Below are 23,285 nucleotides of genomic sequence, written 5' to 3'. Positions count from 1 at the left end.
TACACTCTACTTGGTCTTGTTTTAAAATTCAACCTTTTTGGATAAATCTAAGACTTCTACTGGAACAAATTATTGGAATACAACTTCCACATAGCCCAACATTATTCTTATTAGGCGATATTGAAGGGATAATGCCAAAATCTAAATTGAATAAATATCAGAAAAAAATTATAAAAATTGCATTGGCAGTAGCCAAAAAAGCTATTGCAGTTACTTGGAAATCAGATTCATACTTAACTATGGACCGTTGGAATAATGAAATATTTAGCTGCATTCCGCTTGAAAAAATTACTTATAATTTAAGAAATGAATATGATATATTTTTGAAAATTTGGCACCCCTAGATAGGATAGGATTAAATATATAGGTCCTTTGAAGACAAAATTATTAGTTATTTGGGGAAAAAAATAAAGATATATACTGAAGTTATTTTGAATTCCATGGAGCATGTGGGGATCCTCTGATATCCAGACAATCCTTCTTTTTTTCTTCTTTTTTTTTCTTTTTTCTTTTTTTTTAGACAGGGATGTAAGGGGGGAATGGTTAAGGGGAGGGGGAGGGCTAATATTAATTTTTCTGTTCATTGTATCCAATTCTCTTAAAAATTTAATTTAAGAAAAATGTACTCGCGCAAGGATTGATCTGTCTGAGTGGCAGGTAAACAAAAGCTTTTCCCTGCAGCACTTCTGACAATAAACCAATACCAAATCCGGTTAACGTTTCTCCCCGTAACTTCACCGGCCTGCCACAGCTCTCTGTCCCATGCTGCAGGGTCCTGATGAGTACTGATGCCTGTTAATTTTGCTTCTCCACTCCCTCTTGCAGTGTCTGGTGATTGGGGCTGGACCCTGTGGCCTCCGCACAGCCATCGAGCTGATGTTCCTCGGAGCCAAAGTCATCATCGTGGAAAAGCGCGACACCTTTTCTAGGAATAATGTCTTACACCTGTGGCCATACACGATCCAGGACCTGCGCAACTTGGGGGCCAAGAAGATCTACGGGAAGTTCTGTGCCGGGGCCATCGACCACATTAGTGAGCTCCTTTGTTGTGTTACTCTGAACCTGGTGAAACACTGCACACTGAGCTGGCCCCCTCTGACTGGTGTGGGGAGGGAGATTCCCCAGGACCTTTCCGCTGTCTCACCCAGGGGATAACTTTTCATTGAACTGAAGGACTTTGAGTCAATTAGCACTTCAGAAGTTTCATCCCATCCAGCTTCTGCCCTCCTCTCATAGTCCATTTCTGTTTTAACTGTCCAGACCACCACCTATTCCACCTAGTCTCACCCACTCCATTCCTAGTAGAAGAGTCTGAATCCAGAGATCAATTGCCCATTTCCTTCCGCAGATGCTGGCTGACCCGCTGATTTTTTCCTGATGTGCTGAGTTTCCCCAGCAGTTTATTAATTGCTCAATCCCACTTTCCCATGACACCCTATTACTCTCTCTGGAAGTCAGCCCAGATGTAACTAATTTGACTTCTTTTTCCATCCCTTTTAGTTCAAATACAACTTACTGGGTTAATTGTGTTCAGATGACACAAGTGTCATCAACCTCAGTTCCTGACCCTGTTCCTGCTTCTCTGGTGTCCCTGGTGGTTGAATAGATGGGCTGTGGAAAGAAGAACTGGTGGCAAAAAGGGGATTTTCAGTGCCACAAGAAGGGGTGTTTCAGCAAAAACACATGAGAAGACAGATAGATGACATAGATGACTGTGTAATCAGGGATTAATATGCCTTCTGTTCTGTCAGGTATCCGCCAGCTCCAGCTGGTTTTGTTGAAGATTGCCTTGATCTTGGGGACGGAAATTCATCTAAACGTGGAATTCCGTGGGCTCCTACCACCCAGGGGTCTGAAAAACCCAAGTAAGTGACTGATATGTATTGTATTAAGGTGTATGTGTGTGTGTGTGTGTGTGTGTGTGTGGACAGGATGGTGGTGAAAGCATTTGCCACGCTGGCCTTTATCGGTCAGAGCACTGAGTACAGGGGTTAGGATGTCATGTGAAAGATATTGGTGAGACCACACCTGGAATATCATGTGTTGATTGTCACTACACTATAAGAAAGTTGACATTAAGCTGCAGAAGTAATTAACAAGGATACTGCCAGGATTTGAGGGCTTGAGTTATTAGGTGAGACTAGATGTTTTCCCTGGAGTGAAGTAGTCTGAGGGGTGACCTTGTAGAAGTACGTAAAATCAGGAAGAGTGTGGATAATCACACCTTTCTTCCCCAGGGTAGGATAATCTTAAACTAGAGGGCACAGTTTTAAAATGGGAGGGGTGGGGTAGATTTAAAGGGATCTAGATACAGGTTTTTCCACACAGGCTGGTGGGTGCATGGAATGAGCTGCCAGAAGAAGTGGTAGAAGCAGGTACAATTTTAAAAGGCATTTGGACAGGTATGTGGTTAGGAATGTTTGAGAGGAATCTGGGCCAAGCACAGACAAATGAGATCAGCCTAGATAATATCTGTCACCGATGAGTTGGGCCAAAGAGCCTGTTTCCATGCTATATAACTCTGACATTCTGACTCCCCTCCAGTTTGAGAATCAACCTTTTGCCCATTTGCTAATTGCGTAAACGCATGACCAACAGCCACTTGAAACCTTCAGGTGTACAAGTAAATCACATTAGAAAGTCCTTATACACTGTGTTAACTGCATGATCCAAATAAATCCTTCCATTGCGTCTTCAAAAATCTCAGTTAAGTTGGCCTATTTATTCACCTGTATACCTCCAAGCATCAGAAATGCTGTAGTTTATTTCCTCGACAGGATTCCTCTGCCTGAAGATTCCAGTTTTTGAACTGGAGATGTTTCATTGCAATGTTGAAACACTTTTGGGCGGTCTTCACTGCCCATTTCTTGTACCGCTGTCCAAAAGTCTGCAAGAGGACCGCCAGGCTAGTTCTGTGACCAAATAGCTGCTTAAATCTTGTCTGCGCCCTTGAGAGCTTAGAAGAATGAGAGGTCGATGCTTTGCGTAGAGATCCTTCATCAGGACCAGAAAGGAAGGGTGCAGGTGCCAGAATAAGAAGGTGGAGGAAGAGGGGAAAGAGTACAAGCTGGCAGGTGATGTGTGTTGCCAGGTGAGGGACGAGGTAGGTAGGTGGGGGGGAAGGAGGAATGAAGGAGGAGTGGGGATGAAGTGAGAAACTGCAAGGTCATGGTGGAAAAGATAAAGGGCTGAAGAAGAAGAAACTTGACAGAGGAAAATGGTAAAATACCTTTTCCATCTATCACCTCTCAGCTTCTCACTGCATCCCCACTCCTTCATTCCTCCTTCCCCCTCACCTGGTCTCACTTATTACCTGCCAGCTTGTACTCCTTCACCTGCTCCCATCCCACCTTATTTCTAGCTTCAGCCCCCTTCCTTTCCAGTCTTGGTTGTGGCCCAAAACATCAACTGTTTATTTCTTTTCAGAGATGCTGCCTGAGCTTCTGAGTTCCTCCAGCATTTTGTTTGTGTTACGTCAGCTTTCAAGTGTCTACAGAATGCCTTGTGTTTGTGAAGAATGAGGGATAATCATACAAGATTTTAAGAGTCCACGATAAGATGACGTAGAGATGTTTCTGCTCATGGGGTGGGGGGGGGGGGGGGAGTCTTGAATGAAGATTAGAGGGCAGTCATTTAAAGCCGTGGTATAGCAACTTCTCTCAGTGGTGTGGTGAAACTCTGGAATCCTCTGCCTTATATTGCTAGAGTAACTTTTGGAGGTAGTAAATCATTGTCTGAAAGTTTGGAGAATACAAGGCTGTGGGGAAGTGGCAAAGAAGAGGAGACTGGGTCTTGTCTGACCACCCATGGTCATACTAAATGATAGGACATGTTTGAGGAGCCAAGTGGCCTGCTCCTGCTAATTTTATGTGTTCACGTGTCCTGCCTCTGTCATCCGTGCACAAGTTGTCATTAATTATATCCTTGAAATGTACGATTACATTCAGACCAACTGGAAGCCTATTATCAACAATACCCCTCCCTGCTGAATTGTTACTGATGTCACCTCTAAAAGTGTCACTGGTGAGGCCGTTGAATAATTCCTGGGAAATGATCCAATCATTGAATGTTTTTCCTGAAGACCACCTACTGACCAGATTGAGACTGGCAGAGAAGGACCAGTGATCGTTTTATTTCCAAGTTCAGGATAGCATGTTCCCCAGTACCTGCTGTTACCCACTTCTCCTTCCAGGCCGCAGGAGCTGTGTGTTTGGGAGATGCTGTTGATAAATGTTGATCAACGGTGGTGCGTTTCATAGTTAGAACACACCACAAGTGCGTGCGTGTGCTGTGCAGTTGGTGCAATACCTCTGCCATCCATGTACCTGAGCAGCACACTTCTGATAGGACCTTTTGAGCTTCTGGCAGTGGTAGCCCCATAATGTTGATAACTGGGCCAAGGGAGTCGGGTAGCGTACTGGGGCCGAGGGGGTGAGGAAACATAACAGTTAGCACTATGCTTTACAGCAGCCAGCTGATCAGGGTTCAATTCCCACTGCTGCCTGTAAGGGGTTTGTACATCCTCCCCACAACCACATGGGTTTCCTCCGGGTGTTCCGGATTCCCCCAACATCCCAAAGACGTTCAAGATAGGGTTAATGAGTTGAGAGCATGTTGAATTGAATTTATTTAAATCTTACATCTGTCCCACAACGTGAGGGAATAAAACTCTTTGCGTTATGACTCTGTCACAATGTACAGGCATGTGAATTTGTGTCTAATGGTTTGTAGGAAGAAAGTGCCCTGGAGCCCGTTAGTCCCGGCTTTTATGCTGTGGTACCATTTGTCAGAGGGAAGCAGCTGAAACAATTTATGTTGTGTTGGTACCAGAAGCTTGGGACACTTGGGGGCGGCAATCAGCAGAATCCTCACTGATTTGATTTGATGCAAAGGACATTTTACTATGTATATTTCAATGTTTCGATATATTGCACGTGTGTGACAAATGAAGCTGATCTTTTTCATTTGGAGAATATCGGGGTAGGTGATGTGAGCATCTCTGGTGGAGATGGCCATTCTTTGTGGCACTAGAGGTCACTCCTTGCCAGGATGTTGTCCATGTCTTGCTACATGCAGGTGTGAGCCCCCCTGGTGCATTGAGGGGGGCTGAGTTGGTTACGCAGGTCCCTGGGATGTCTTGAAGTGATGAGCAGGAAGGTCGGATTTGCCCCAACACAGAATAAGGGAGATGATAGTTGGATGAGGGAGAGCTCAGGGAGGCCGGAAATCACTCCGGGAGAGGCAGAGGAGGAGGCTGAAATCGCTCACCAATTGCTGAAGCCCTTGATGTTCCTGATGCTGTAGAACTATAGTCTGGGAGCTTAGAAGAGAGATTCAGCTCTGGGTTATCTTACCTTGGGATGGGTTGGCAGGCAGTTACCTTCAGTCCGTGATGCATGCTGAGGAAATGCAATCTTCCTTCTCTCAGTAGTGGTGAGGTGGCTGATGGCAGATCAGAAAGCGGGTCGGTTCTTCGAACGGGGTACTCACTGGTGCCTCTGCCCTCCTCTAATGCTTGGATGTCATCCCTATTTGCAGATCTGGGATGGAGAGCAGAGATCAATCCTCCAAGCAGCAAAGTGTCACAGTTTGAGTTTGATGCTGTGATCGGTGCTGATGGCCGAAGGAACACTTTAGAAGGTAAGCCGTGGGGAGAGAAGCGTTCATTGGATTAGAGGGAGAGTGAGAGAGAATTTTCATTGGAACTGAGGATTGGAATGGGGAAAAACAGCAGTGTTTCATCTCTGACAACTCTCTCCCCTTTCTTGATCACTCTACCTCTAACTCCAGAGACAGATTATCTACCAATGTCTTTTACAAACCCACCGACTCTCACTGTTACCTTTGACTATATCTTATCGCGTCCTATCACTTGTAAAAATGCCATTCCCTTCACTCAGTTGTCCACCTCCACCACATCTAATATTAAGGTGAAGCATTAGAGTCATAGAAAAGTACAGCACAGAAACTGGCCCTTCAGCCCTTCCAGTCCATGCCGAACCAGTTCAACTGGCTACTCCCATTGACCTGCACCAAGACCATAGCCCTCTATAGCTTTCCCATCCATGTACCTGACCAAACTTCCCTTGAACGTTGAAATCCACCACTTTACTGGCAGCTCATTGCAGATCTCTCAACTCTGAGTGAAGAAGTTTCCCCTTACGTTCCCCTTAAACATTTCACCTTTCAAAGTGCATTTATTATCAAAGAATGTATAAATTATACAACCTAGAAATTTATTTGCTTACATGCAGACCTTTCACCCTTAACCCATGACCCCTAGGTGGTCTCCATCTTTCCCTCTCATAATTTTGTATAGCTCTGTCAGATCTCTGCTCAATCTTGTACATTCTATGGAATAAAGGTCTAACCTATTCAATCTTTCCTTATAACTTTCTGTTCTAGAATATTTGAGATGTTTTTTTAGAAAACGGTGTTTCCTTGCCTCACTATTGATGCTGCCCTCAACCGTACCTTGTCCATTTCCTACACATCTGTCCTCCCCCATTTCACCCCTCATTATAGGGACGTGGTTTCCTTTGTTTCCTATGTTTCACCTACCACCCAGTGAGCCTCTGTCTCCAACACAACATTCTCCATATCCTCTACCATCTCCAACTGCATTCTACCTCAAGTCACATTGTCTCCCTTCCCTCCACCCCTTTGCTTTCTGCAAGGATCACTCTCTAGGATCACAGCCTTCTCCCTTTGTCCCTCCCCACTGATCTCCCACCTGGCATTTATCTTTGCAAGGGGGAGAAGTACACCTGCACCTCCTCCCTCATCACCATTCAGGGCCCCAAACAGTCCTTCCGGGTGAAACGACACTTCACCAGGCTTCACAATTGGAATGAGGTTTCAGTGTTGGTTGGTGTTCAGCGCCCTTTTTCCTCCAAGCATAGTGGTGTGCATTTTTGCCAAAGAGTTCAACTTTTGTCTCATCTGTCCACAGAACATTGTCCCAGAAGCATTATGGAACATCCAGGTGGTCCTTTGCAAACTTTCGACATGCTGTAATGTCCTTCCGTGAACACCATTCCTTCCCTCCTTGCTGTAATGTCCTTCTGTGATCACCATTCCTTCCCTCCTTGCTGAAATGTCCTTCTGTGATCACCATTCCTTCCCTCCTTGCTGTAATGTCCTTCTGTGATCACCATTCCCTCCTTGCTGTTATGTCCTTCCATGATCACCATTTCTTCCTTCCTTGCTGTAATGTCCTTCCGTGATCACCATTCCTTCGCTCCTTGCTGTAATGTCCTTCAGTGATCACCATTCCTTCCCTCCTTGCTGTAATGTCCTTCCGTGATCACCATTCCTTCCTTGCTGTAATGTCCTTCCGTGATCACCATTCCTTCCCTCCTTGCTGTAATGTCCTGCCGTGATCGCCATTCCCTCCTTGCTGTAATGTCCTTCTGTGATCACCATTCCTTCCTTCCTTGCAGTAATGTCCTTCCGTGATCACCATTCCTTCCCTCCTTGCTGTAATGTCCTTCTGTGATCAACATTCCCTCCTTGCTGTAATGTCCTTCCGTGATCACCATTCCTTCCCTCCTTGCTGTATTGTCCTTCCATGATCACCATTCCTTCCCTCCTTGCTGTAATGTCCTTCCGTGAACACCATTCCTTCCCTCCGTGCTGTAATGTCCTTCCGTGACCACCATTCCTTCCCTCCTTGCTGTAATGTCCTTCCGTGAACACCATTCCTTCCCTCCTTGCTGTAATGTCCTTCCGTGAACACCATTCCTTCCCTCCTTGCTGTAATGTCCTTCCGTGATCACCATTCCCTCCTTGCTGTATCCTTCCGTGATCACCATTCCTTCCTTCCTTGCAGTAATGTCCTTCCGTGATCACCATTCCTTCCCTCCTTGCTGTAATGTCCTTCCGTGATCAACATTCCTTCCCTCCTTGCTGTAATGTCCTTCCGTGACCACCATTCCTTCCCTCCTTGCTGTAATGTCCTTCCGTGACCACCATTCCTTCCCTCCTTGCTGTAATGTCCTTCCGTGAACACCATTCCTTCCCTCCTGCTGTAATGTCCTTCCGTGATCACCATTCCTTCCCCCCTTGCTGTAATGTCCTTCCGTAATCACCATTCCTTCCCTCCTTGCTGTAATGTCCTTCCGTGAACACCATTCCTTCCCTCCTTGCTGTAATGTCCTTCCGTGATCAACATTCCCTCCTTGCTGCAATGTCCTTCCGTGATCACCATTCCTTCCCTCCTTGCTGTAATGTCCTTCCTTGATCACCATTCCTTCCCTCCTTGCTGTAATGTCCTTCCGTGATCAACATTCCTTCCCTCCTTGCTGTAATGTCCTTCCGTGATCACCATTCCTTCCCTCCTTGCTGTAATGTCCTTCCGTGATCACCATTCCTTCCCTCCTTGCTGTAATGTCCTTCCGTGATCACCATTCCCTCCTTGCTGTATCCTTCCGTGATCACCATTCCTTCCTTCCTTGCAGTAATGTCCTTCCGTGATCACCATTCCTTCCTTCCTTGCAGTAATGTCCTTCCGTGATCACCATTCCTTCCCTCCTTGCTGTATCCTTCCGTGATCACCATTCCTTCCTTCCTTGCAGTAATGTCCTTCCGTGATCACCATTCCTTCCTTCCTTGCAGTAGTCCTTCCGTGATCACCATTCCTTCCCTCCTTGCTGTAATGTCCTTCCGTGATCACCATTCCTTCCCTCCTTGCTGTAATGTCCTTCCGTGATCACCATTCCTTCCCTCCTTGCTGTAATGTCCTTCCGTGATCACCATTCCTTCCCTCCTTGCTGTAATGTCCTTACGTGATCACCATTCCCTCCTTGCTGTAATGTCCTTCCGTGATCACCATTCCTTCCCTCCTTGCTGTAATGTCCTTCCGTGATCACCATTCCTTCCCTCCTTGCTGTAATGTCCTTACGTGATCACCATTCCCTCCTTGCTGTAATGTCCTTCCGTGATCACCATTCCTTCCCTCCTTGCAGTAATGTCCTTCTGTGATCATCCATTCCTTCCCTCCTTGCTGTAATGTCCTTCCGTGATCACCATTCCTTCCCTCCTTGTTGAAATGTCCTTCTGTGATCACCATTCCCTCCTTGCTGTAATGTCCTTCCGTGATCACCATTCCTTCCCTCCTTGCTGTAATGTCCTTCCGTGAACACCATTCCTTCCCTCCGTGCTGTAATGTCCTTCTGTGATCACCATTCCTTCCCTCCTTGCTGTAATGTCCTTCCGTGATCACCATTCCTTCCCTCCTTGCTGTAATGTCCTTCCGTGATCACCATTCCTTCCCTCCTTGCTGTAATGTCCTTCCGTGATCACCATTCCTTCCCTCTTTGTTGTAATGTCCTTCCGTGATCACCATTCCTTCCCTCCTTGCTGTAATGTCCTTCCGTGAACACCATTCCTTCCCTCCTTGCTGTAATGTCCTTCCGTGATCAACATTCCCTCCTTGCTGCAATGTCCTTCCGTGATCACCATTCCTTCCCTCCTTGCTGTAATGTCCTTCCGTGATCACCATTCCTTCCCTCCTTGCTGTAATGTCCTTCCGTGATCAACATTCCTTCCCTCCTTGCTGTAATGTCCTTCCGTGATCAACATTCCTTCCCTCCTTGCTGTAATGTCCTTCCATGATCACCATTCCTTCCCTCCTTGCTGTAATGTCCTTCCGTGATCACCATTCCTTCCCTCCTTGCTGAAATGTCCTTCTGTGATCACCATTCCCTCCTTGCTGTAATGTCCTTACGTGATCACCATTCCCTCCTTGCTGTAATGTCCTTCCGTGATCACCATTCCTTCCTTCCTTGCTGTAATGTCCTTCCGTGATCACCATTCCTTCCCTCCTTGCTGTAATGTCCTTCCGTGATCACCATTCCTTCCCTCCTTGCTGTAATGTCCTTCCGTGATCACCATTCCTTCCCTCCTTGCTGTAATGTCCTTCCGTGATCACCATTCCTTCCCTCCTTGCTGTAATGTCCTTCCGTGATCACCATTCCTTCCCTCCTTGCTGTAATGACCTTCCGTGATCACCATTCCTTCCTTGCTGTAATGTGCTTCCGTGATCAACATTCCCTCCTTGCTGTAATGTCCTTCCGTGATCACCATTCCTTCCCTCCTTGCTGTAATGTCCTTCCGTGATCACCATTCATTCCCTCCTTGCTGTAATGTCCTTCCGTGATCACCATTCCTTCCTTCCTTGCTGTAATGTCCTTCCGTGAATACCATTCTTGTTCTTATAGTGGACGAATGAACAGAGACTTTAGCAAGTTCTAGGGCAGGGGTCAGCAACCTTTACCACTGAAAGAGCCACTTGGACCCGTTTCCCACAGAAAAGAAAACACTGGGAGCCGCAAAACCCGTTTGACATTTAAAATGAAATAACACTGCATAGAACGGTTTTTTTGCCTTTATGCTATGTATAAACAAACTATAATGTGTTGCATTTATGAAATTGATGAACTCCTGCAGAGAAAACGAAATTACATTTCTGCATGCAACAAAAACATTTTGAACTCCGAAAAAAAGACGTTGGGTTGAAAGTTACTTTTAAGTAAAATATTCAATGTCTATTTGAGTCCTTCTTGTATTTATGAAAAACGCCGAACTTAAATTTTCCGCCAGCAGCAAACCAAAAATAACGTCAGCCAGCTGTCATCCTGAAAAATGAAAGGACTATTTCACTGAACAATGAAAAAATATGAATATAAGTAAAATAATAGGCAATTAAAATATTTATCATACTTGGTTAATGGGATTTCTGCTCCTGGACCTCAGCGCACAGCGTCTGCACATCAGGGCTGTATGATGTCACCTTCATCTTTACACAGGATCGCAAGCTGTCATCTGTGAGGTTTTCAATATCACTCCATTTGTGTTTCTGAGCAAGAACGGCCTTCTGACGGGCAACATCTTCAAGGTCTGCTGTCAAGCGTCTAAACTTGGACACCCATATGTCTTTGTCGGCTATGTCGGCCAGTTCCATCTCAAGATCAGGTTGACTCACACCTGCCAATGCAGTCGTATTCAGTAGGGAAGGATCGATGCTTAAGGGAGTGACCGGGAAGGATAATGTGTTTTTTTCCTCTCTGAACTCACAGAAGCGTTTCCCAAACGATGTTTGCATTGCGATGATTGCAGAATGTAAATACTCCGAAATTATCATGTCGTGACCTTGTTTGAACTCTCTCAAATTGGGGAAGTGAGACAAAGTGCCTTTCTGTAAATCTCTGGCAAGCACTGTCAACTTGCGCTCGAATGCCAAAACATCCTCCAACATGTGCAGGGCTGTACGTCCTTTCCCCTGAAGAGCTGTGTTCAGCGTGTTCAGGTGCGCTGTCATGTCTACCATGAAGTGTAGCTTTTCCAGCCACTCTGGCTGTTCCAGCTCAGGAAAGGTGAGCCCTTTGCTGCCCAGGAAAGTTTTCACTTCTTCCAGACACGCGACAAAGCGTTTCAGCACCTTCCGTCTGGACAGCCAGCGATAAAAACACGTTGTAGCGGTGTCAGTAAACTGCAGTCAAAGATAGCTTTATTCGAACTAAACAGCCTTGCTTTTAAGCCTCCCTCAACCCAGCCCCCATGGACGCAGATGCTGCAAAAGACGCGTACTCACAAACCCCCGTAGGCTATCTCCCTTAGCCGGAATGCTGGCTAATTGTGAGCCGTTTCGGATGTGGCAGGAAATGTGTCGCTACACTTAGGTTGTACAAGATCACCATAATTACATTTCAAAAGCTAACAAACTAACATAAGATACATTTTAATTAAATACTGACCAATTATTTCCCAAAGCCACAGGGAGCCGCAGCACAGAGGTGAAAGAGCCACAAATGGCTCGGGAGCCGCAGGTTGCCGACCCCCGTTCTAGGGGTTTCTGCAGGTCGTTTGCTGTTACCCTTGGGTTCTCTTTCACCTCCTTCAGCATTGCACATCATGCTCTTGGTGTGTCTTTGCAGGATGCCCACACCTAGAAGCAACAGTACTGAATTTCTTCCACTTCTAGACCATTTCTCTTACTGTGGACTGATGAGCACTCAGGCCTTTAGAAATTATCTTGTAGCCTTTTCCAGCTTCATGCATCTCTCCAATTCTTCTAAGGTCCTCTGAAAGTTGTTTTGATGGAGGAGTGGTGCACATAAACAGATCTTTCTCAAGAAGAGCAGGCTCTGTCAGGAACTTGACTGTGTGTCTATTTTATAGGGCAGGGCACCTCTACAATGCACAACTCTAATCTCATCTCATTGATTGGAACACCTGACTCTAAATTGCTTATGTAGAATGATAACCCCGGAGATTCACATACTTTTTTGAACCTGGACTGTGATTTCTTAGATAGTGTTGCCGAGAAGAAGTACAATTGTTTGTGTTTTATTAGTTTAAGTAGATAGTGTGTACCTATTATTGTCAGGTGAAGATAAGACTTCATTGTATGAGTAATTAATGCCGAAAGCCAGTAAATGCAAAGGGTTCACAAACCTTTTCTTACAACTATGTCACATGTCAGCTTGTACTCCTCCCCCTCTGCCCCTTCCTTTCCAGTCCTGCCAAAGGGTCTTAGCCCAAAACATCAACTGTTTATTTCCCTCCATAGATGCTGCCTGACTTGCTGTGTTCCTCCAGCATTTTGTGTATGTTACTATAGAAAGGTCACTGTTCACCTATGTCTTGAACCATGACCTTGTCCACCTTTAGGTTTGAGGTCCACCCACAGCAGTCTGTAGAAGTTCTATCCAGGCTCTCAAGGGACCTCTCTTGTAAACCAGTGATCCTGGACTGCTCGTGATCTCTTTGCTGAACGTGAGAGTTTTATATGACTGGTTGTGAATTAGTTGTAGTGTGCTGAGGCTTTTGAATACATTGTGTAAGTGGGAGTAATTGAATCACCCAGTACAAAAGAGGACTATTCATTCATGCCAGCTCTTTAACAAAACATCGCAATTACTCCCACAGCCTTGCTCTTTCCCTCGAGAAGCAATTTTTATTAATGATATTTTAATATTTATTATACAACACCCTATTAAAAGATATTATTGAATCCGTTCCAGCGCATTTACAGGCTGCTGAGCATAATAATTTGCTCTGTTAAAACAAAAACTCACAGCTTTCCAAGGTCAAAGACCCCACCCGCCCTAGACATTCTCCCTTCTCCCCTCTCCCATTGGGCAAAAGATACAAAAGCCTAAAAGCATGTACCACCAGGCTCAAGGGCAGTTTTATCCCACTGTTATTACTGTGATTCTGACTGCAGTTTCCTCCCACACTCCAGAGAAGTATGGTTAGGGTTAGGGATAGTGGGTTGTGGGCATGCTAGGTTGGTGCCAGAAGATTAGCGCCACTTACAGGCTGCCTTGCACAATTCTCGTTGATTTGATTTGATGCAAATGAAGTTAATGTTTTGATATTTAAATGTAAATGTGATTAATTAAGCTAATTGTTAAAATCTTTCTAGCTTTATTTATCGTATGTACGTTAAAACATGCCATGAAATGCATCATTTGCATCAAATTAAATTAGTGAGGACTCTTGAGCGGACCTCTTGTACAATGAGATGGACTCCGCCTCATAATCTTGCACTTTATTATTTACTGTAATGCACTTTCTCAGTACCTTTAATGTTTTATTCTGCATTATTTTACCTTAATCTAGCTTAATACACTGTGTAATGATTTGAACAGTGTGTAAGACAAGTTTTTCACTGTATCTTGGTACCTGTGACAATAATATACCCATACCAATACCAAATCTGAGACCCAGGGCTAATAACCCTCTGACATCTGGGAACAGTTTACTTTTAGGAACTCAATCACAACCCATTATGGCATTGAATGTTGAACTCCAGTTACCTCTGCAGACTCACTGTCTAACAGATGTCTCAGCTCTCTGCCACTGTTCTAGTAAATCTTTTCTACAGCCTCTGAAGTCTTTGACTCCTTCCTAGGTATTGGCACTTGGATGTGAATCTCCAGTTGGGGCGGATCGGTTTCCCATAGTGATTTTAAGCATCATTTCCTGGCTTTTGTACAACGGAATTACCGTGTAGATCCAATATATCAGTCTTGTTGATGTGTTCTGCAGGGATCTGTATATCCTCTCCATCCACGCTCTTGACATCTCATTGTTCTTCCCATCAAATGTTAGTATCCCCCCTCTGCATCTGTCTGAATTTCACCATTCCGCCTGTCGTCTGAGGCCAGTTACTGTCCTCTTTTCTGTCTGGTAGATACAGCCCAGTCCATCACAGGCAAAGCTCTCCCCATCACTGAGAATATCTATAAGGAGCACTGTCAAAAGCATCCTTCAAGAAGGACCCTCCCACTGTTCAGGCCGCACTCTCTTCCTGTTACCTTCGGACAGAGGGAACAAGAGTCTGAGGTCCCACTCCACCAGGTTCAGGAATAGTTACTACCCTTCAACCATCAGCCCTCTGAACCAGTGCGGATAGCTTCACTCACCACAATTCCGAACTGAGTCCACATCCCACGAATGAGTCATTTTCAAGGTCTCGTGTTCTCAGTGTTATTTATTTAAATACTTCTTATTTGTCCAATTTGTCTTCTGGTTATGTGTAGTTTTTCATAAATTATGTTTATTTCTTTATTTTCCTGTAAATGACTGCAAGAAAATGAATCACAGGATAGTAAATGGTGGTGAATATGTACTTAGTTAATAAATTTACATTGTAGTGAACACTCATGTCCTGGTCACGAGAACCAGTGCTGTGGATAATACCACAAGGTGGGGTCAGCGAAGGGAGTGGCACTCCGTTCCAATCTGGGGTTTAGTTATACACATCACTAACATCCACTGACACATACCAGCTCTTTGTTTTCTATCCATTTTATGTTCACAGAGCCTCTGATATCTGGCATTGATAATGTTTTCACTAACCTTAGACTGCTTGCATAAGGCAGTGAGAGAGGCAGTACTGGCTTTGATTGAGTTAGCATGGAAATAGACCATTCAGCCCAACGCATTCATGCCTACCAAGGGTCTCATCTAAACTAGTTGCACTTACCTGTGTTTGGCCTCTATCTCCCAAGCTATCATGCACCTGTCCAAGTAACTTACACAGAAACATAGAGAAAATCTACAGCACAATACAGGCCCTTCGACCCACAATGCTGTCCCAAACATGTACTTACTTAGAAATTACTGAAGGTTACCCATAGCTCTCTCTTTTTCTAAGCTCCACATACCTATCTAGGAGTCTCTTAAAAGACGCTATTGTATCCACCTCCATCACCGTTGCCGGCAGCCCATTCCACGCACTCACCATTCTCTGCTTAAAAAAAACTTACCCAGACATCTCCTCTGTACCTACTTCCAAGCACCTTAAAACTATGCCCCCTTGTGTTAGCCATTGCAGCCCTGGGAAAAAGCCTTTGATTATCCACAATCAATGCCTTTCATTATCTTATACACCTCTATCAGGTCACCTCTCATCCTCCGTTGCTCCAAGGAGAAAAGGCCAAGATCACTCAGCCTATTCTCATAAGGCATGCTCCCCAATCCAGGCAACATCCTTGTAAATCTCCTCTGAACCCTTTCTATAGTTTCCACATCCTTCCTGTAGTGAGGTGACCAAAACTGAGCACAGTACTCCAAGTAGGGCCTGACCAGGGTCCTAAAGAGCTGTAACATTACCTCTTGGCTCTTGAACTCAATCTCACAGTTGATGAAAGCCAATGTACCGTATGCCTTCTTAACCACAGAGTCAACCTGCGCAGCTGCTTTGAGTGTCCTGTGAACTCAGACCCCAAGATCCCTCTGCTCCTCCACGCTGCCAAGAGTCTTACCATTAATACAATATTCTGCTGTCATATTTGACCTACCAAAATGAACCACCTTGTATATGTTATAAATGTACCTGCCTCAGCTACTTCCTCTGGCATCTTGTTCCATGTACAGGCCATGATTTGGGTGAAAAAGTTGTCCCTCAGGTTCCCCCCCCCTCCCCCCCCCCCCCACCAGTTCTTGATTTCTAACCCTGGTAAAAAGACTGCAAATTCACCTTGGCTATGCCCTCATAATTTTATACACCTCAATAGATCACCTTTCATTTTTCTACAATCCAATTTAAAAAGAGTCCAAACCTGCCTGTTGCAACCTTTCTCCATAACTCAATCCTCCAAGTCCAAACAGCATCCTCGTAAGTCGTCTCTGCACTCTTTCCATCTTAGTGGGACATTTCCTGTAGCAAGGTAAACAAAATTGAACACAATATTCCAAATGTGGCCTCACCAATGTCTTGTACAACTTCTGTACTCAGTGTCATGACTGATGAACGCCAGAATGCTGTAAGCTTCCTTCTCCTCCCTATTCATAACTTTCATAAAACTTGTGCAGACGCACAGCGGAGAGGATCCAAACTGGTTGCACCACGGCCTGGTATGGTAACACCGATCCTCAGGAATAGGAAAGGATACAGAAAGTGGCAGATGGAACCCAGTCGTCCACAGGCAAAGCCCTCCCCACCAGCAAGTAGTTTTACAGGGAGTGCTGCCACAGGAAAGCAGTACCCATCATCAAGGACCCCTACCATCCAGGCTATGCCCTCTTTACTGCTACTATCAGGCAGGAGGTACAGGAGCGTTAGATTGCACACCAGCAGGTTCAGGAACAGTTATTACCTGTCAACCAGCAGGCTCCTGAACCAGTGAGTAACTTCATTCATCCCTACTCTGAATAGATACTACAACCAACAGGTTCACTTTCAAGGACTCTTTTCTACTTGTGTTCTCAATATTTTGCACTGTTTTTTTTTCTTCTGCACATTGGTTGTTTGTCAATCTTTATTTGTTTATGTATAGTTTTTCATAAAAATCTGTTGTTTTTCCCCTATAAATGCCTGTAAGAAAATAAATCTCAAGGTAGTATATGGTAGCATGTATGTACTTTGATAAAAATTTACTTTGAACATTGATGCAACTTTCAGTGAACCATGTGCTTTTACCCCGCTTTGTAACACACCCCTATTGAGCCCTGGGTTCTGCCCTGTTCTGTGCTCGCCCCCAGCCCCCTTTGCTGTTGAGTTGATTCGGTGTGATCACTGGCTCTACTTTGCCATTCCAGGCTTTCGGAGGAAGGAGTTCCGTGGGAAGCTCGCCATTGCCATCACGGCTAACTTCATCAACCGCCACACACGGGACGAGGCCCGCGTTGAGGAGATCAGTGGCGTGGCCTTCATCTTCAACCAGAAGTTTTTCCAGGACCTGCGGGCAGCGACAGGTTCCTCACCGATTAATGCAAGCGCGGTTGCTCTCGGGCCATTGGGGGGAAGGGGAGGGATGTTCTCGTCTTCCTGGGTTCAGTCCTGACCATGGGTTCTGCTTCTGCGAAGTTTGTATGTTCTTCCTGCATTGAAGAACATTTTTCCTGGGCCCTGTGGTTTCCTCCCACATCCCTAATACATGAGGATCGGTGGGTGAATTTTCCCTATTGTGGAATATTTCGGACAGTTAATGGGACTGAGTGAGGAATAAAATATGGAATTAATGTAGGATTATTGTAAAAATGAGGGTCAGCATGCGCTCAATAGGCGCAATAGACTTGTTTTCTTGATATATCTCCCTACGATACTGGTGACGTTTAGAAGGCATTTGGCCTGGCACTTGAACACCCAGTGAATGAAAGGATATAGACCATTTGCAGGCAGGATTAGTTTGGATTGGCATTGTGGTTGGCACAGACATGATGGGCCAAAGGGCCTGTTCTTGTGCTGTACTGTTCCTTGTTCTATGACTGTAAATCCTTAAATGGTTGTGGAACAATTAAATGTTCAACTTTTCACCTTCTTCGCTCAGAGGTCTGGTGTAAGCCAGCTGCCCTTTTTGCCAACTCTTTAATTCTTTTTATTGAGTCTGTGGAGTGCATCCTACAAAGGGAAGACTTCATTTCTGAGATGAGGTGCTCAGAGCTCCAAGAATTTTGAGAGCTAAGCAGCATGGAAGCTGTCTGTGTCCACACCAACCTAGAACCCATCTGCATTAACATTATCTTACTCTTGCCACATTCCCATCGACTCTTTCCCCCCCCCCAAAGATTCCACTACACCAGGGACAATTTACAGTGGCCTATTAACCTCCCAGCCTGCATCTCCTTGAGATGTGGGTAGAAACTGGAGTAACTAGTGGGAATTCCACACTAAGATGGTTTGCCCTGGGACAGAACACTTGCATTCTGTGGGTTTGTCCAGTTGAGAAGTAGGTCCTTCTCTGAATTCAGTCGCCTTGCTTCAGTGTTGAACATGTTGCTGTTCCTTTGCTCAGGTGTGGATTTGGAAAACATAGTCTACTACAAAGATGACACGCACTACTTCGTCATGACTGCGAAGAAGCAGAGCTTGCTGGAGAAAGGAGTGATTCTGCAGGTGGGTGGGTTGGTGTTATCTCAGTACCACCTTCAGCCACAGTGGTGTCCGAACACAGGAGAGGCATGGAGGAACTCTGGGACCCGGCACGGCATGGGGAGTCAGCTTGTATGTAATCCCTGAACCACTTATGTAGATTCTACTCAGTGTCTGAAAGCACCCATACTCCCTTTTGATTCTGACCTGTAACTCAGAAATATAACCTTACAACATTAAAAGCCACCAAGTACAGATGTCAGCAGTTTGGGATGCTGGAAATAACCCAGCAGATCAGGAATTGAACAGTCGACTTTTTGGGCCGTGACTCTTTATCCTGAAGATGCTGCCTGACCTGCTGAGTTTGTCCAGCATTGTGTGTGTGTGCGTTGCTCAAGCATTCCAGCATCTTCAGGATCTCTTTTGTGTATGATCTGTGGAGAGAGACAACATTGTTACGAAGGATAGCAAAACTCTTTCTCTTTCTACAGGTTCTGTTGACTGGTATCTAGCATTGTCTTTGTCCACCCCTTGGTTAGACTGGAGATTCCTGCACCATCTATAATGGAACCCCCATCATCTACCTATCTGTGTAGGACCCGTTTGTAATCCAGGAAACAAGGTCACAAATGGCGCAAGGTGCTGCAGCTCTATAACAGCTGGCAAATCCATTCTGCCAATCTCTCAAACACTCACTCATAGGTAGAGACTGTACATAGTCAGGCAATCATACACTAGGGTGGTCCTGTATTACCTTGTCTCCCATTCACCTACTTTGCCTGACTCCATGCAGCCAGATCTTAAAGCATTAGAGGAGTACATGCAAATGCTGGAAGGACTCAGCAGGTCAGGCAGCATCTATGGAGGGGAATGAGTAGAAGACTTTTCAGACCTAAATCAGGGCTGGAAGGGAAGGGGGAAGAAGCCAGAATAAGAAAGTGGGGTGTGGGGAAGATGTACAAGTTGGCAAGTGTTAGGTGAAGCCAGGTGAGCAAGAATTTGGCCAACCTGATGAATTTTCTCAGTTTCTTACAACTTAGAAGACATTTGGCCCATCAATTTTGTGCCTGCTCTCAGAGTGATCGATTCTCCACTTGTTTCCTGTAACATTTCCTGAAGGAGCCACAGAAAAATGTGTCAGACTGGCAGGGAGAAACACACATGAATTTGTCAAAGGCTTCCAATAAATTGCCTGAAAATGGGCTGATACCTGTTCAGTGAAACCCAACTTAGATTGGGGGACTGCTTCGCTCCATCCACCACTAAAGGTGGGTTTTCCCAGTGGCCACCTATTTTAATTTTACTTCCTGTTCCCTTTGCAACGTGTCAGTCCATGGCCTCCTCTACCTTTTCCACCTATCATCTCCTAACTTCTCACTTCATCACCCCTCTCTCACCCACCTACTTTCTCCCTCTCCTGTTTCATCTATCACCTACCAGCTTGTTCTCCTTCCCCTCCTCCCACCTTCTTAACTTCAGCTTCTTCCTCCTTCCCTCTCAGTCCTGATGAAGGGTCTCGACCCGAAACATAGTTTATTTCCCTCCATAACTGCTGCCTGACCTGCTGAGTTCCTCCAGCATTTTGTGTGTGTTGCTCTAATGCTTTAAGATCTGCATGGATGGAGCTGAAAACAGCTGAATGGAGAACATGCCGCTACAGGACTGTCTTGTGTATGATTACGTACAGCCTCTACGTATAAGTGAGCATGTGGGAAATTGGAGGGATGGATTTACCAGCTGCTGTAGGTTTGCCTCATTTCCTGGATTGCAAACAGGTCACAGAAATGGATCCCTGTCCTACGTAGTTGGGTAGGTGACGGGGTTCCACTGTGGATGGTGCTGGGACCTCCAGTGTTGACCATTTACAGAAAAAATCTGGGATCTGGAACCCGAGGTACATTCTATCCGAGTATATGGATAGCACGCTTCACTCCACAGAAACCGGCTTAAGCACCAGCCTGATGAGCCTGTGAGGCTCGGGACAGACTTTAACTTTAACTTAACGTATGGATAGCACAATCTTGGGAGCACATTTAGCACCAGCAGACTACAATGACACATGGCAGAACATTGATAAACTTCCCAAAATGATTCACAAGTGATGAATGAACGTCAGTGAAGATAAGGAGATACAAGTGACTACAACTACTAGAGACTAGAGCAACACACAAAAAGCTGAAGGAACTTCGCAAGTCAGGCAGCATCCATGGAGAAAGGAGAGAAGTGCCTTGGTACAAAACATCGACTATCCAATTTCCTCCACAGATGCTCCCTGACCTGCTGCGTTCCTCCTGTTTTCTGTACATTGCTTCAATAGACATGAAATATGATTGTCTATTGTTATAGGCAAAAATGAGGTCAATAATTGTGTGTTTGTGTGTGTGTATGTGTGTGTGTGTATATATATATATATATATATATATATATATATATATATATATATATATATATGGGGGTGGGGAGAGGGAGAACGAGAACATGTATGAATGTCTCTTTTAGCTCTCTACTATGCACAGTTTGGTCAGAGTGTTGTGTTTAGGAGATGAAAAACAGATATAAAAAATGAACTTCCAAGTGCCACTTGAATGGAGAGGTTTATGCTGCTAAGGCTGAGTGGGTGTGGATGGAGAGTGGTGAATGGATGTTTCTCAGCCTGTGGTCTGGTGGAGAATAATATCTCCAGGGCTCAGCACTGGGATCTTTATATACATCCACCTCTTGGAGATGAAGGTGCAGGTCAGGTTTCAGTATTTATGGGTATTCAATTTCCCCCCACCCCCACCTCACAAACCTGGAAGTTGGGAGTGCAGGGTTTATTGCAATAGCTTTCAAGATTGAATTTAATACAATCAATAGAGTGAGGAGACCATTGAAAGACACAGATTTATAGTAACTTGTGCTCTGGAACCTCAGGGCGTATATGCATAAAATGCTGGAGGAACACAGCAGGTCAGGCAGCATCTATGGGGAAAAAAAGTATAATAAATGTTTTGGGCCGAAGGGTCTATTGTACTTTTTTTCCCATAGACACTGCCTGGCCTGCAGAGTTCCGCCAGCGTTTTGTGTATGTGGCTCCGATTTCCAGCATCTGCAGATTTTCTCCTTTTGGTGCATATGCATAATTGTTTGGGAGCAGTCAGAGAGAGGAGTGTGGCAGAGTGAGCAAGGTTAGGATGGGCTTGGATAGAGTGAGTGGAGAAAACCTCTTCCTGTTAGCGGCTGGGACATAGGGGAGATGAACAGAAACCTGTGTGTTGAGGGAAATGGATTAACATGGGGATGAGCTGATTAGGTCATAGAGTTGTATAGGCCCTTTGGCCCACAATGTTATACTGACCTGTATAAACGTACTCCATAAAAAAAACATTTTTCTTGCGCCCATGTGCCTACCTAAGAGTTTCTTAAGTGTCCCTATTGTGTTGGACTCCACCAACACCCTGGCAGTGTGTTCCAGGCACCCACCAATCTCTGTGTGAAAAAGCACCTACCTCTCTACATCTCCCTCTAAAACTTTCCAATCATCTTAAATTGACTGAATATTACTTTGCATGAGATGGTGTTCAGAAGCGAGGGGAGCAGATGGGCAGGTACGATGGGGAGAAAGGTGGGAGGGAAGTGGGACTGGTTAGAAATGTTTACAAGTCTGACATTGACTCAATGGGTCTTGTTGCTGCCTGTCTATAAGATCTTTGCTACCGCACAACATACATACATGTGTCAATTGCACGGTTGACCATTCTGTGTGGTATCTCCGCTTTCCCTTATTAGGATTTCCAGGACACGGAGAAGCTGCTTTCTCGGAATAATGTCAATCAAGATGCTCTCCTGAACTACGCGACGGAGGCAGCTGACTTCTCAACCAATCGCAAGCTGCCACAGCTCGACTTCGCCATGAATCACTATGGCCAACCTGACGTGGCCATGTTTGATTTCACCTGCATGTACGCCTCAGAAAATGCCTCGCTGGTGCGGGAAGAGAACGGGAAGCGGTTGCTGGTTAACTTGGTGGGAGACAGCTTGTTGGAGGTCAGTGCATATATCATGGAGGCTGTACTGTGAGGTGAGAGGTGATGACTTGGGAATGTTTGTACAAGAATCGCAGAAGGTGCAACAGGCTATTGAGAAGGCAAGTGGAGTATTGGCCTTCATTGCTAGAGGGATTGAACTTAAAATCAAGGAGGTTATGCTGCAACTGTACAGGGTACTGCTGAGGCCATACCTAGAGTACTATGTGCAGAAGTGGTCTCCTTACTTGAGGGAAGTGTGGTGAACTACATATACCTGTCTGGAGACGCCCCCCCCCCCCCCCCCCCCCCCCCGCTGACTGCTCCTCTGGCTCCTCCCACAGACCCCTGTATAAAGGCACTGCTCCTCCCTCTTTCTCCAGGATGTTGTGTGATGGTCTCTTGCAGCTGACTCTCTTCCAGCTAATAACAGCCTATCTCGCCTCACGTCTCCAAGAATTATTGATGGTGCATCAGGAAGATGTACTGGCTTTGAAGGTGGTGCAGAGGAGGTTTACAAGGTTGATTCCAGAGATGAGAGGCTTAACATATGAGAAAAGACTTGAGTTGCCTGGGACTGGAATTCAGAAGTATGAAAAGTGATCTTATAGAAACATAAAATTATGAATGAGATAGATAAGGAAGAGTTGTTTCCACTGGTAAATGAGACTAGAACTATTTTTACATAGCCTCAAGGTTCTGGCAAATAGATTTAGGACAGAGATGAGAAGAAACTGCTTTTTCCAGAAAGAAACGAATCTGTGGAGTTCTGTGCCTGGGGAGGCAGCTGAGGCTACCTCAGTAAGTATATTTCAGACACCAGTCAGATAGATTTTTGCATGACAGTGGAATTAAAAGCTATGGGAAAAAGGCAAATAGGTGGAGTGGGGTCTACGGCCATCTCAGCCATGACCTCATAGAATGACAGAGCAGGCTCGACAGCTAGATGACTGGAT

At 45.2% G+C, this 23,285-nt stretch overlaps 1 protein-coding gene across 3 annotated transcripts in view; it reads left to right on the top strand.

Annotated features, from left to right (window-relative positions):
• Positions 1 to 23,285, top strand: part of LOC132398382 (protein-methionine sulfoxide oxidase mical3a-like) — a 312,801-nt gene that overhangs the window by 90,280 nt on the left and 199,236 nt on the right. For all 3 annotated transcript variants that reach the window (XM_059977725.1, XM_059977723.1, XM_059977724.1), the window contains exons 3-8: positions 826 to 1,033; positions 1,752 to 1,865; positions 5,539 to 5,640; positions 17,053 to 17,208; positions 18,249 to 18,349; positions 22,094 to 22,351. In XM_059977725.1, the coding sequence (XP_059833708.1) occupies positions 826 to 1,033; positions 1,752 to 1,865; positions 5,539 to 5,640; positions 17,053 to 17,208; positions 18,249 to 18,349; positions 22,094 to 22,351 (939 nt within the window). The remainder of the gene's footprint in view (positions 1 to 825; positions 1,034 to 1,751; positions 1,866 to 5,538; positions 5,641 to 17,052; positions 17,209 to 18,248; positions 18,350 to 22,093; positions 22,352 to 23,285) is intronic.

The sequence above is a fragment of the Hypanus sabinus genome, chromosome 8 (genome assembly GCF_030144855.1).
Source record: "Hypanus sabinus isolate sHypSab1 chromosome 8, sHypSab1.hap1, whole genome shotgun sequence".
Taxonomy (NCBI): Eukaryota; Metazoa; Chordata; class Chondrichthyes; order Myliobatiformes; family Dasyatidae; genus Hypanus; species Hypanus sabinus.
This window is presented reverse-complemented; position numbering and strand designations above follow the sequence as displayed.